Below are 13,189 nucleotides of genomic sequence, written 5' to 3'. Positions count from 1 at the left end.
CAAGCTGCATGGGGTCAGATAGAACGGATGTCTCTTACCTGCCTGCTTCATTTCATTGGCGTCATGCAGGCCGTTGATGGAGGGCAGCTGCTGCACAGTGACCCATATCCAAGGTTACACCCTGCAAATGCCTTTGTTCCCCATCATTTGGTGTTTTCGCTGCTAGTTTGTTTGTTTAAATTAATCAAATTCTATTCACCAAATCAGATTATTTTATAACACAATTTTTTAGTAATGAAAGATATATACTGTTAATGTGAGCATTTCTATTTACAGTAATATTGTCAGAGCGCTGAGCCTTGGGTCCAAGTGTATTACTGTATAGTTTTTCTAGAATTGCATTTGAATATTAAGCATATCAGTATTGCTGCATTCTGTTGAAGTAATAATTGCAAAAGAAATGGAATATACTTAATGATAGAGAGAGTTAGATGAGCAGATTGATCCCTTTCACGTGTCTGTATGGTAAGTACAGTATGAAGCTACCATGAGCAGCTAGTTAGCTTATTTTAAAGCTATAGTGCGTAGTTTCTGCCGTCCCCATGAGGAATTCTAAGTAGGGCTGTCAAAATAACGCGTTAATTTCGATCGGTTCAGGCACCGTTAATTATGTATGCGATTCATTTCGATTAATTAATCACAGAGTATGTAATTAATTAGATTACATTTTTTAATCGATTGACAGCCCTAATTCTAAGTAATGACAACTAAACTGTCGGCGTGTCCACATGATACAAGCAGGAGGACACGGAGGGTTAAAAAAACATGATGGACTCTTCAGAAGAGGTAATTATCTTCACTTGAGTTTCTGCGCGGGAAAGTCACCGGACGCCACAATCTTCTGAACATGGCCATACTGAGGAATAGAGAGAGAGTTGTGTGGAGTTGATAGTCCTATTTAGCTTTGTAGTAACTAATTTGGCAATGGCTTGAATGTAACAGACGTGTAAAAACAACAATTCTCCGTTTTAGCTGGCTAGCTGCTGCTAGCTGTTTTGTTACATTTACATTTTGCTTTAAAAGGAATACTCATAGTACCATGCCAAAATGACAATGCCATAATTGTTACTGGAGAGCAAACCCCAGTATGCATGATGCCTTGGGCAGGGGGCACAGGAGGGTGATCTATCCTAACATTGCATCAGCATCAGCCAGATGTTCATCTTTAATATGTTTACACATTTTCCACCATCATTAATTATGCAACATGCAGTCATGCGAAATATGATTTTTATGAAAGAAATGGGCTCCTTGTCAAATGTAAGTACACACCAGCAGCCTCAGTGAGAGTTTTGGTATACAGTACGCACCCTTCTACATTTTACAAATAATCTTTCAGTGCTTTTACTCTCAGCTCCAGTAGCCCTTCGCTGTAGATTGCCTATAGGCAGGTTAAGGTTAATTATCTCTAGTTTCCTCTTCTCTCTATGCTCTCTCGTCTTTTTCTATCCTCAAGCATTCTGCAGTGACATTACTGTAGCGGCTACTAATGTGTTTGACATTTGTTTTAATAGATCTAATTTATGGGTGCAGAAACAATACATAGAGTAAACCAATAAATCAGACTGCAAATGAATACTCTCTTTAACCCAACGGCAATGACTGGAATGCACCCAGACAGGAGGGGAAAATAATTAGAGTAAATTATTGTTTTAAAAGTAGCTGTGAGATTAATGAAACACTAAGAGCACTGTGCTGGCTTAAGAGGTCACTGCCCTAGGTTATTCAATCATACAAAGCTGGAACTCTGTGTGTTCATGACTTCCTTTGCTGAACACACTGGCATGTACCTTGCGTGCCAACAGACTGCCACTAGCAGAGATGGTTTAACAAATGAAAAACCCTTCTGAAGACTGGATTGACTGCCCACCTAACAACACTGATGACCTTCAAGTATATTGCATGCTTTTATGTGGAAAACACATTGCTGTTGTTAATGCATACTTTGCCAATTCATGCAGACAATCTCATTGAATTCTGCCATTTTTGTTTTTCTGCACTCTTTCAGTGAGGATTATGCCGTCCAAGTCTTCTTTCTACATTCTATTTAAAATGGAGTGTGTTCTGAGAGAAAACAGGATTTCACACTTACTGTCAGTCTTTCTCTTTACTGATCCCACCATATTTATATTTTCAATTATTTTTATTTTTCTACCACACGTCTTTTGGGTGTGCTGACATTGATGCTAACACAATGTGTCTGTTTATAAGTCTAAGTAGGGCATGAAAGACTTTGCTTTTCCAAGAAAAGCAAGCCCAGCCAAAGGTCAGTTATGCTACGGCTTAGAAATATTACCCACCAATTCCTAGTTGACCAATCAGTAAAATGCACTTAAATGCTGCATTTTTCTTAACTGACTTCTCGATCCTGCGACAATATGAAAGCTCTAAACTTTTTTTTTTTTCCAAGCCAGAAAAATAGAATATTAATCACATAATGCTGGTCATCATGTTGCTTTGAGAATGTGAAATAGTCTCTAGTAAAAGATAAACTTTAGCTTTCACAGAATGAAATACTTCTTCGTAAACTGTAAAGTACAATGAGCATCATTTTTTTTATTGATCACCATTTCTTTGAGCCACTAGTTTGATTAAAAAGATGTGATTTTGGGATTAATATGCAGAGATATTGAAACAACTAACAAAAAGAGCGCTTTCACACTTCAGAGACACAGTGCACAGAACAGTTTGTGTCAAAAGGTTTAAAAAACACAGTGTGAGTTTGTAGTTTAGATCTGATTATCTTCTGCAGAGACTATTAAGCTTTTGTGCAATGGAAAGCTCATGTGTAGCTACAGGTTGGCTGTATATATAACACAAATATAGACCCTAAGAACATGTAACCGGAATGTAGGAATCTAATCAAGAGACGCACTCCAGACTTGACGTTCAAGCCGAGTAAGCTCAGCCGCCTTCTTTCATCTTGCCTCTTTAAGTGGAGCCCCTCTAGGCAAAGGCTTAAACTGTACCATACCTTTTACTTTGCTAATTCAGACACATTTTAATAATTCGCTCTTGGACCTCACTTCATGCTCACCCAGCTCTCTGTTCATCATCCACCATCAGCATGAGCAGGGCCACTTCAGGCTCACACACGCATGCTGTCATCAGGCATGCTGCCAGCATGTCACAAGAACAGGATGGCTCGCATCACTTCTCGAGGACACTCAGATGATTAAAGAGGAAGAGGGATTTAATAAGTGTTTTGGCTCTGCTGCAGTTGATACAGTGACCTGTCTGCAGACTGATCCCCAACTATATGACGGCTCTGACAGCTTATGATTACGGCTGGATATGTGAAGTAAGAAGATGGTATAACAGTAATCTGGCTGGATAACAGCAACGTGTCATCGAGCATGCCAATTAAGCCTGGGGGCGCTCTGAAGGCGTCCCACAGACGCACCTTCTTAAGCTCTCAAAGATGCACGATGCACCACTCAACTCATCTCTATTTATTAACTGTAGCAGGTTGCAGAGGGCCGAGTTCAAACAACCTCTCCTTTCATTACCTTTTTACTAAAAATAACTTCATTCTTTGAAGTATTTTTTCCTGATTCTAAACTTGGCATGGCCGTAGTGCATCCATTTATGAAAAAGCATCGTCCATGTGTACTCTCCAAAACTCTTTTCGACCCATTACCACCACCACTTAATGAAAGGTCAAGCCTAGTCTGTCCATTCAATATATCCTAAGTAATCCTGGTTGCTCCATTACCTCTCAACAAGCCTCACGCACACCTGAAGTAACCCCACTGCTCTGCTCTCTGTGTTTTCCTTCATCCGTGGCCTCCGTCAGCCTGTTCACACTGTTACAAATTACCAAACAAATGAACCTTCTCGCTGGAGACAAATGAGGAAAAATAGTCTTTGAAGAGGACCATTTATTTAAATCCCGCCTGACAGTGTAGAATCTCTGATCCCATTCCTCTCCTTGAGAGCACATGGCAAAAAGAAGTCAGGCAAAAAGAAGGGGAATCAAATCGGGCATTTCACAGGCTTTTAAATGACACGTTCCATTCCACCTATGCTAATATCTCCAAGCTCATGTATCCACACGGTAGAATCCAGGTAGAATTAAGAGGAAATCAAATATAGCTCAAATAAAATCAAACCCTGCAGTTACCAGAACATTGAAGCCAAGTCATTTTCAGTGCTCATGTCATTGCACTCTTCAGTGCCTCTCTGTATGGTGAATGTGATTCCTGGCCAGGCTATTTAATTTTTTTCACTATCATTTATGGATCTGGGTCATGTATAAGATCATCTATGCTTCTTTATTTATTTTCTTGCGCGTCTCTTCAAGACAAATCTCTGCAAAGGCTTGGTGAAAGCAAATGATTTGTGACTAAATGACTGAAACATTAACTCTTGTCCTTGTGAATAAAACAGTAAGGACTCTATGATAGTGTGGATGTGATACTGTAATTTAAGTCTCGCTCTGGTATGAGATGGAGAGGAGAAAGTTGTTTTGGCACTTTTTACACAACTGCAATCCTTCAAAAGTGAACCCCCCTGAGCATACCTCTATCGCTTCACAAGTGCACCCCCGCCATGCTGCCATGAAGCTAGGCACCACTTTAAGGTCATTTCCCCCATGTCTAATTTTACCCTTGGGTACGCTTGAGTAGAGCGTATAAGAGCAGCCATCATTTTAAACACTTGTTTCAGGCGCTATTTCTTTCTCAGTTTATGTGCCTTCATTCTGAGGTGATGGAGTGCTAATGAACAGACAGGCAGATGCATTTTGACTGAGGTCTTATGAGGCTTTCTCGAAGGCCTTGTGTCTGCCACATTATTTTGCCTGAACCCTTCATCTTGAGGGAAAGCGGTGCAGTGTGCACAGCCAGACTCATTAACAAATGAGCCACATCATCAGGTGTTTCAGTTAATCTAAGGGAATAGGAAAGATCCCCGCTTGTCATCAGGTGGCTGTTTGATAGACACTGCTGAAGCTAAATGAAAGCTAATGAGCTGTAATGAATGCTAATCTTTTTTGGACAAAACACGGCTGTGTCAGCACTGTGCTAAATGCAGTGTTAATCCTTTAAGTAGTGGTCACTACTCAGCTTTCTTTGTTAAGATATTAAATTGGATTTTGTAGGAAATTATTAAAGTGTTGGCTAGAATCTTTCTGCGTGAATGTAAAATTGATTGAAGATCGTATAGGCTATTTATTTTATTTTACTTTATTTGACTTTTCCAGGAATGAAAGACACATTTTGGTCAGTTGATTGAGGGTCTCCCAATAATAAAGTATCTGTGTGAACTCAGCCTGGGGGGAGCCAATCAACAGATCCAAGCAAGAGGAAATAGCAAAGCCCAGCGGTAGAGGTGTTACATCACAGTGCACCATGGTGCTGTTATCGCACGGCTCGTGATATAGCAGGTTGAGGCCGCTTGCCTCCTGAACTCTTCCAACTCTATTACCTTGCTGTAGGAATACTCAAATACAACCCTTCAGTGCCACATCGAGAGCTCTCTCCTCTATCAATCTGCTATGTTATCTACACTTTCAACTTTTTGACCCTGAACAAAGGATAGATAGCAAATATGAAAGTAACTCACCATTAATGCCCACACAATGGCTTGCTGGGGAAGAGCCGTGTCAACCAGCGGCTTTTGACTACAAGGCAAGAGCATTCTTCACACCTGTCTGCAAGGATAAGTGGGCTTGTCACAAGCAGAGCTAATCTGTTGCAACGCTCAGTCACACTCAATCCACCAGTGGTTCTCTCCACTTGCCCTTGAATGTCTGCTGGCATTGGGAGCATACTTGAGCCGCTGATCAGTCTAACCATGGTGGAAAACATGTCAATGAACAACAGCATCTCTTCTCCTGGCAGACAGCTTAGAGAACTTTTGCCCTTTACAGTTTACACTTTTCCATGCCCTTTAGGTATGGCATGAACAAGATACACCTAAGATAGACATATGGGCCATCTATATGGGTCATTAGCTAATATTACCCCATTCACAAACAGTGAACATTAAGCTGTCACTCAAGAGGAGAAATGAATGCAATCAAAAAAGTACTTTATCTCTAAAGCCATCAACACTGAGTGAGACTCATGAGAGAGAGAGTGAAGAGGGCTATCAGAGACATGAGGAGCGCTGTTATAACTTGGACAGCTTTCAGAATATGGAGTGGGCTATGCTGATGTGTAATCACTTCCCTATTCACTGGCAGAACCGATCCCCAAAAGTACAACATGCTCTTAGTGTTATCGAATATTTAGATTTAATTATTGTGTAAACACTGGATAATAACAAAAGTAACAGTGAAATAGATGTGACATATAGTCCAAAGTGGAAGGACGTGTAATGTTTGCAAATTGTTATAGCTCCTCAGCTAAGAATTATGCATACTTAACATAATGTAACATGAGCTAAACTCAAAGTAGAATTGATGTTCACTGTGGTAGATCAAAGATATTCTAGCATTATCATAATAATAATAAACATCAAAAAATGTATTGGAAGCCAATAGATCCCGAGAAAAATTCATCCAAAAATCCAAAATAAATTAGCATAGTTTGAAGAATGGTTAGCTGTGATGTAAAGTATATGTGATCCGTAGCAAATAGAAGAAGAAAAACATGCAATGCATGCATACATTGGCATAGTGCTGCTTGTATTTATTGTAATCTAAAGGACAGGCAGACCCTCGCCGAAACCCCCACCCCCCATAGAACTCTCACGTTTATGTTGTGTTTTTTCGACATTGAGAAAGTATTGTGTAGACTGGGATGTGCTGTATCCAATTAGTTCTGTCTGTCCTTCACGGATCAGGGAGAAAACCTTTTTATACAATGAGAACAAGAACTGCCCTCTTTGCTCAGAGAAGTTTGTCTGTCATAGAATAAGGATTTGATAAGATGAGACAAGGTGATTATGACTTCAATGGCAGCAACATTTTGTTTTCCATATAGTTTCCTTTTGATGTAAGAGCTGGATAGAGAGTTGCTCACTATTATGGATACTGAGTTCTAGCTTAAGAAGAAAGTTATTTGTGTGGAAATATCACTCTGACTGGCCAAGATCAAAGGACGGAAATAAAGAGACATTGTTGTGGTTCTTGTTTTAAAGTGAAATTTCTTTTTAAAGCTTGTTTGATGTAAAAGCTGAAGATGCAATTATTTTCTAAAACCAAAATGCTCTCGTAATAGTGAGAAATGTGGGACAGCAAAAATTAATTTTAATATCAAATTTCATGGAAAGTGTTCACAAAATCAATTCACTTTGATGACTGATGTGTTGCTCACATGAATGTTCATGAATATTCAGATCAATATTATAGTTTTATAGTATATAGTAATGTATACGGCATTAATGATTAAGAGCTTATATACCCATCTTTTAACCCTAACTTTTAGTATAAAATGAGTGTTCAATAAATAGGTACTACTGTATGCTGAGGAGTATCGCAACCCCATCTAATGATGAATGTCTAACTCTTTAACGTGTGGTTTAGAAAAGCTTTAATGTCATGGCAAATACAAGTTTTTTTCAATTACTTTGGCTCCGTGAACACACCGTTAGAGCTAAAGAAGGAAAATATAAACATAAGCATCCTTATTGTCCTGATAGAATATGGCACTCGCAGCATTACTAAAAAATACATATCTATATATTATTAGTAATATTATTATATAATCGTATCCAAAATTGTAAATATACTAGTGGAGCAAACATTACCTGCTCATTAAGAATAACGGGATTGCATGCATTGAGCTATTATAGCAGTCTTGCTAGCTTACGCAGACTTACTTTGAAACGTAGTAAAACCATTATAAGATGTTAAAGTGTTAATCAGTATGAAACACATACAGTATGTAACTAAAGCTGACAAACCTTGTGCCAATCAAGGTTGTAGCACAAGTCTGACATTTTTCTTTATTTGGACGTCACACTTTGACTGTGCTAACACACTCTGGTTTAACATTTCACCTTCAAAATAAATCTGTAGCGTTCATAATATATTTAATAATAAATTATGAAAGTACACTAGACCATAGTAATGGGGCTTTCACACCGCCACACAGTAACTCAGCATAGGAGAAACAGTTTTGATCACGGTGGTAGGGGTATAAAGCGATTGCCGTCCATGTGAACAGCACAGATGTTGCTCTGCCACCCAGAGTTCACAGGGCTGAACTTCTGGTTGCAACCGCTATAAATTTGCTTTTTTGGGAAAGGTCCTTGAAGTTAGGCAGTTGCAAGGGCAGTTGCCGCACGGCGGTGTGAAACCAGCTTAAAAGTCCTTTACAGGGAGTAACAAAGTGGTCTATATATTGCTTCAGAGTGGAGGATTCCTGTTGCTACAGTATATTCAGAGCATCACTCCGTAAGACTGTTTCAGCACTCTGGGGCCAAGGACAAGGAGCAGCAGCAACGTGCAATACTGCAAAGCTTGCTGAATACCTTTAACATTACTGTCCACAGGAAATAATTCAGACCTACAGGGCAACACAGCTACTTATGCTTCAGTTGTTATTGTTAGTTTGTCCAGTGTAAATGTACATAACTATCATCTGAACCCAGCTGTAAATCCCTCAAATATGTTTTGCCCCAATCCAGCGGAACCAGAGTGTTGAGTGTTTGGATTTCACAAACGCAACTAAGAGGGCTTAGGCAGAATTGATGACTGCTACAAAAACACACTGAGAGACGTGCCAGGAGGACTGAATAATATCAGGGGGCTGACGGGTTTTCCGAATATGCTCCATTGAATGGCACCATTTCAGAACAGGAGTGGGGACAGCCTTTGGCAAAATCTGTTGAGTCAATAGAACAATTGTTTCTCTCGGAAAGATTTATTTTCACAGACTATGTGATACAGTCATGCAGCTTGGATATATAGAATGTTGGTAAATGTGCTCTGTTCATTCGTGACTGTGCTGTAAAACATATAATGAGCTATGAGCTTAACTGTGCTTCTATATGCATCATTGACACGTTAGTCTTCTTATCAGCTTCTCTTCTGAATTTAGAAAATCTCTTTATCCTACAGCACCTCAGCTTTTTCACTCTCTCATATTATGAACAATTACAGCAGTGATTATCATCACAATAATGATATGCAGGAATTATATTGCTGACAGTATATTAGATAGGTAAAATGGCATATACTTAAAGCAAAGTCTACAAAAATGTCCAGCTGCTATATTTATTAAATGTTCTAAGATATACTTGGAATTTCTTCAGGGTGCTGCAGGAATCACTAGGTGGCATTTCACTATAATTTCTAGAGTAATTTTGGATTTTGTAACTGTCAAAAGATGTAAAATATCGTCTTTAAGAGTTTTATAAGAAAATCCACATAGTAGTATTTGTGTCTCATTTCACTGTGAGGGTTATTTTTTGGCACTTTTAGCTTGCATACACATGGGATTGTGAAAGGCATTAGGATTCAGATTCTACTTGTGTATTAATTTGTTTTGTTTAAGTTAGACAGAATCTGATTGGGGCCCTCTAATGCTTACCATTGTGTAATGATTGACATTGTTGTTGTCGCTTCACTGTGTAACTGCGTGCTCTTCTCTTAGCCAGGAAAGCCAATCCCATCAGCTAACATCTACTTTTAGCTTCAGCAACCTTGAGGCATGATGTCTGTACTATCATTCAACATTAAACTTCGATATTGATCTACAAACGCAGAGACGAAATGCATCCGTTCACCACCCAAAATCCAGTCATAGTAATAATGATGAAATCTAAAAGATAGAGCTTTGTACATCTGTGGTAATCATATCTCTGTATTCTTTGCAGCCAATCCCACCGGCGCTGGACCGAAGGGTTACCCAGGCACATCGGAGGTCTTCCGGGAGTCCAGCAGCACAACGGGGATGGTGGTTGGCATTGTAGCAGCAGCGGCACTGTGTATTCTCATCCTGCTTTACGCCATGTACAAATACCGGAACAGAGACGAAGGTTCGTACCACGTAGATGAGAGTCGCAACTACATCAGCAACTCGGCACAGTCCAACGGCACCATTGTCAAAGAGAAACCAGTAAACACAGCAAAAACCTCAAGCAAGGGTAAGAAGAACAAGGACAAGGAGTACTACGTGTGATTGTCAAAGCTGTGGTCTCTGCCAGACCAATTTAAACATTTATGGAAAAGACAAATGAGGACATCAACATGTGTACAGTATAATAACAAAGATGAACATCATTTAGTCATTTTTTCCTATAAGACAATGCTCTGAAAAGTAAATATGAAAAATAAAAAAATTAATTTCTTTAGACTCAAGCCCTCGAGACAGTGGAAAGGATTTACTGTCCAGAAAGAGACTGATGGAAAAAATGGCTCTGGAGACCAGTTTAAAAATGAACTGAATACATATCTAACATGACAACCAAACAACATTAACCCATCTGTGACTTGTTTCCTAGGCCAGGATAATGTGATCCAACTCCCTTGTTTCTGGTAAACAGAGGTGCTGATGCACTTTGCAAAGGGAGAATCAGCATTACACACTTACTGTTTTCATATACATTGCCTGTGTTTGTGTTGAAGAGACTTTTTCTAGAGAAAATTACACAATGCATACATAAATACGCCAAACATTTACTGTGGATGAAGAGAGAAAAAAAGAAAGAAAGAAAAAATCCCTGATGGATTTCCAAGGAATCCGCCAAAGTACTCACTGAAGAGGCAGTGATGGCCGGCACAGACTAATACCTAGCTGATGCAGTGCAAATATGAGAACAGATACTAGTTTCTTTTGAAAGACTATGTTTTAAGAAGAACTATGTCCATTGTGCCAGTAAAAAATCTGGAGGCCTTCGTCTTCACATCGTGTGAACTCAAAGGAGAGAGTTTCCTCAGAATAATGGGGGATGTCTCTAAAGTGATCATTTGGGAGCCATGCACGCAAAATTATCTTATTACAGTACATATGTTTATATACAGTACAACCACATCTATATGTGCTTTCTGGACTGTGACAAAGTGGTGTTTTATAGCCTGTTGTATAGATGATGCAAACTATAACTGCTCCTCAACCATTTTGGAATAAAACTAAAAAAGCACAAAAAGAAGACATAAGTGTTATTAAGTGTTGCTAGACATAGACAATTTTATGAAGACATCTGCATTTTTTTCTTTCAGTTGGATAATAATTTGATTCTCCCTTGTTTTACATGTGTTCCTATATAGTTTTTATACAAATGCCAACCTGAGATAGATGATCCCAGACCAGTAGTAGCCCAAAAACTGCACAAGGTGTTGATGGCAGAGAGGCGTGGCATGACAACTTGTGTGGCTCTCTTTTAAGAATCACTGCCTCCTCCTCAATCCTGACTTACATGAGTGAGAATGAAGACCAAGAAAATGAGTGATGATGATGACGACTACGATGATGATGATGATGATGATGGATGATGACAGTGATTAAAATAAATTAACTTGCTGTGTGTTTCCAAGTGTTATTATAAGATTGTCTAATGTGTGCTTGGACTGATGCAAAACCAGAGGAGAATAGCTCAAAATAAGTCTCCATTTCAACTGTTCTGTGTTTGTTCTGTCATTCTGTCAGTCAATTCTGTTTTCCGGAGACCTGTACTTGGAATGAGTATGAGGAAAATGACCATGAACTATAAATGATAATTATAAATTCTCTTTGTTTGCTCCCCTTTTATTTCCTCTTGAGTGTTTTATGTTCAATTGTAACTTTTCTTGTACTTCACGTAAACATTAATTATAAAAACTAGTTTTTGAAAAATCACATGAATAAAATACCTAAGTGAACTTAAACTAGTCTACTGACAAAATGTATCAGAGAAACATCCAGGTGTTATGGTTTCCATTTTGTCATCAAGCAAACATCCTTTGTTTACATAATTAAAAGACCACCGATTAAGCATTGCTCTCCTATAACAATGTCTGACTCACTATGGCCATTTTCTTCCTTGACAAACATTACCCACAATGCAACTCCACAGACAGTTTGGTCGAAGTACTTCCCCTCATTAGTACTGACTTCTGTTTTTTTTTTTAACAAGTTCATCTTTGTTTTTGTATAACTTTGACTCTTGGTGTCACGTTCAGCCATCACATCCATTCATGCACTGTATGATTTATAGTAAAGTGGAAAGCTACAGTGGTAGTTTCTAAAGTTTCAGGTCTGCTGCTTTAAATATTACATATATTTACCCTTATACATAACATAAACATATTTGAAACACTGTTGTATAAAAATTGAAGACACCTATCCAGACACCATGTTAGTTTTTATTTCTACATTAACTGCACTTCATCAAATGAGGCATCGCCATACTCGTCTGGCTAAATTAACTAGCACTAAGCTGTTACTTGACTTTAAATTGAAGGCAAAAACTCTCACCTTAATAGTTGAATATCTACGCAAAAGCCCAGTGAAAGTCAGTACTGGACATTGAAGCATCACTAGACACATACAGTAAATCTCTACAAGGGTGGTACGTTTTAGACCTGTAGTTCAACTTGAAGCTTTGCTTCTTACTTTACGTCCTAGATCAAGTCTTGGTTTGTTTTCCACATAGCCCAAAGGTGTGACAGACCATGATCTCAATTAGAACCCTTGCAGCAAACAGATGGTTCCTCAAGAGAGTCCACACAACTGTCACAGCTCTTCATCAACTACTCAAGCAGCTTTCTAATGTGATAATGTGTGATATGTTACTGATCTCCATATGGAAATTGAATGAAATTCCTCATTTCAGTTGGCTGAGGCTTGCTCAAGGACACCTCAGTAGGATAGGTGCTCGCTAACACAATATCACACATTAGGTGGCAATCAGACTAAAAATACACTGTGTTAAATGCAAGAAGCTACATTGGTGGAGTTCTTTAAGTACTAGGTGAGGAGATGACAATACAGAAAGTCTGCTTTAAAGTCCCTGAAAATTTGGTCTCAACGATATTAAAAATTCAAAACTAATTAAGCAACAATCACATTTTGGAAATGCATCCTTTATTATTATATTATTTATAAAAAGTTCAGTTGGTGCATAGATACGTGACATCACTGTTTTCAAACCAGTGAGCAGAGCACAAGCAAAAAAACAAAATGAACAGGTATTTTTCATGTAACAAGAAACAACCAATACTGTTCTAAATTGGCAGAAAATAGTGTATTTGGTTGGGACTGTCTCCTGTTTCCAGGAAGTGTAGTGAAAGTCATGTGGATGAAAAGTTTGCATAATT

General features: G+C 38.7%; 1 protein-coding gene across 40 annotated transcripts in view; it reads left to right on the top strand.

Annotated features, from left to right (window-relative positions):
* LOC116052148 (neurexin-1a) overlaps window positions 1-11,623 on the top strand; it is a 269,327-nt gene extending 257,704 nt beyond the window's left edge. For 39 of the 40 annotated variants that reach the window (XM_035992628.1, XM_035992630.1, XM_035992629.1 and 36 more), the window contains one exon: window positions 9,769-11,623. In XM_035992628.1, the coding sequence (XP_035848521.1) occupies window positions 9,769-10,073 (305 nt within the window). In that variant the 3' untranslated portion in view covers window positions 10,074-11,623. The remainder of the gene's footprint in view (window positions 1-9,768) is intronic. The other variant, XM_035992634.1, reaches the window with a different exon arrangement.
* Window positions 11,624-13,189: the final 1,566 nt, after the last annotated feature.

The sequence above is a fragment of the Sander lucioperca genome, chromosome 15, assembly GCF_008315115.2.
Source record: "Sander lucioperca isolate FBNREF2018 chromosome 15, SLUC_FBN_1.2, whole genome shotgun sequence".
Classification (NCBI taxonomy): domain Eukaryota; kingdom Metazoa; phylum Chordata; class Actinopteri; order Perciformes; family Percidae; genus Sander; species Sander lucioperca.
This window is presented reverse-complemented; position numbering and strand designations above follow the sequence as displayed.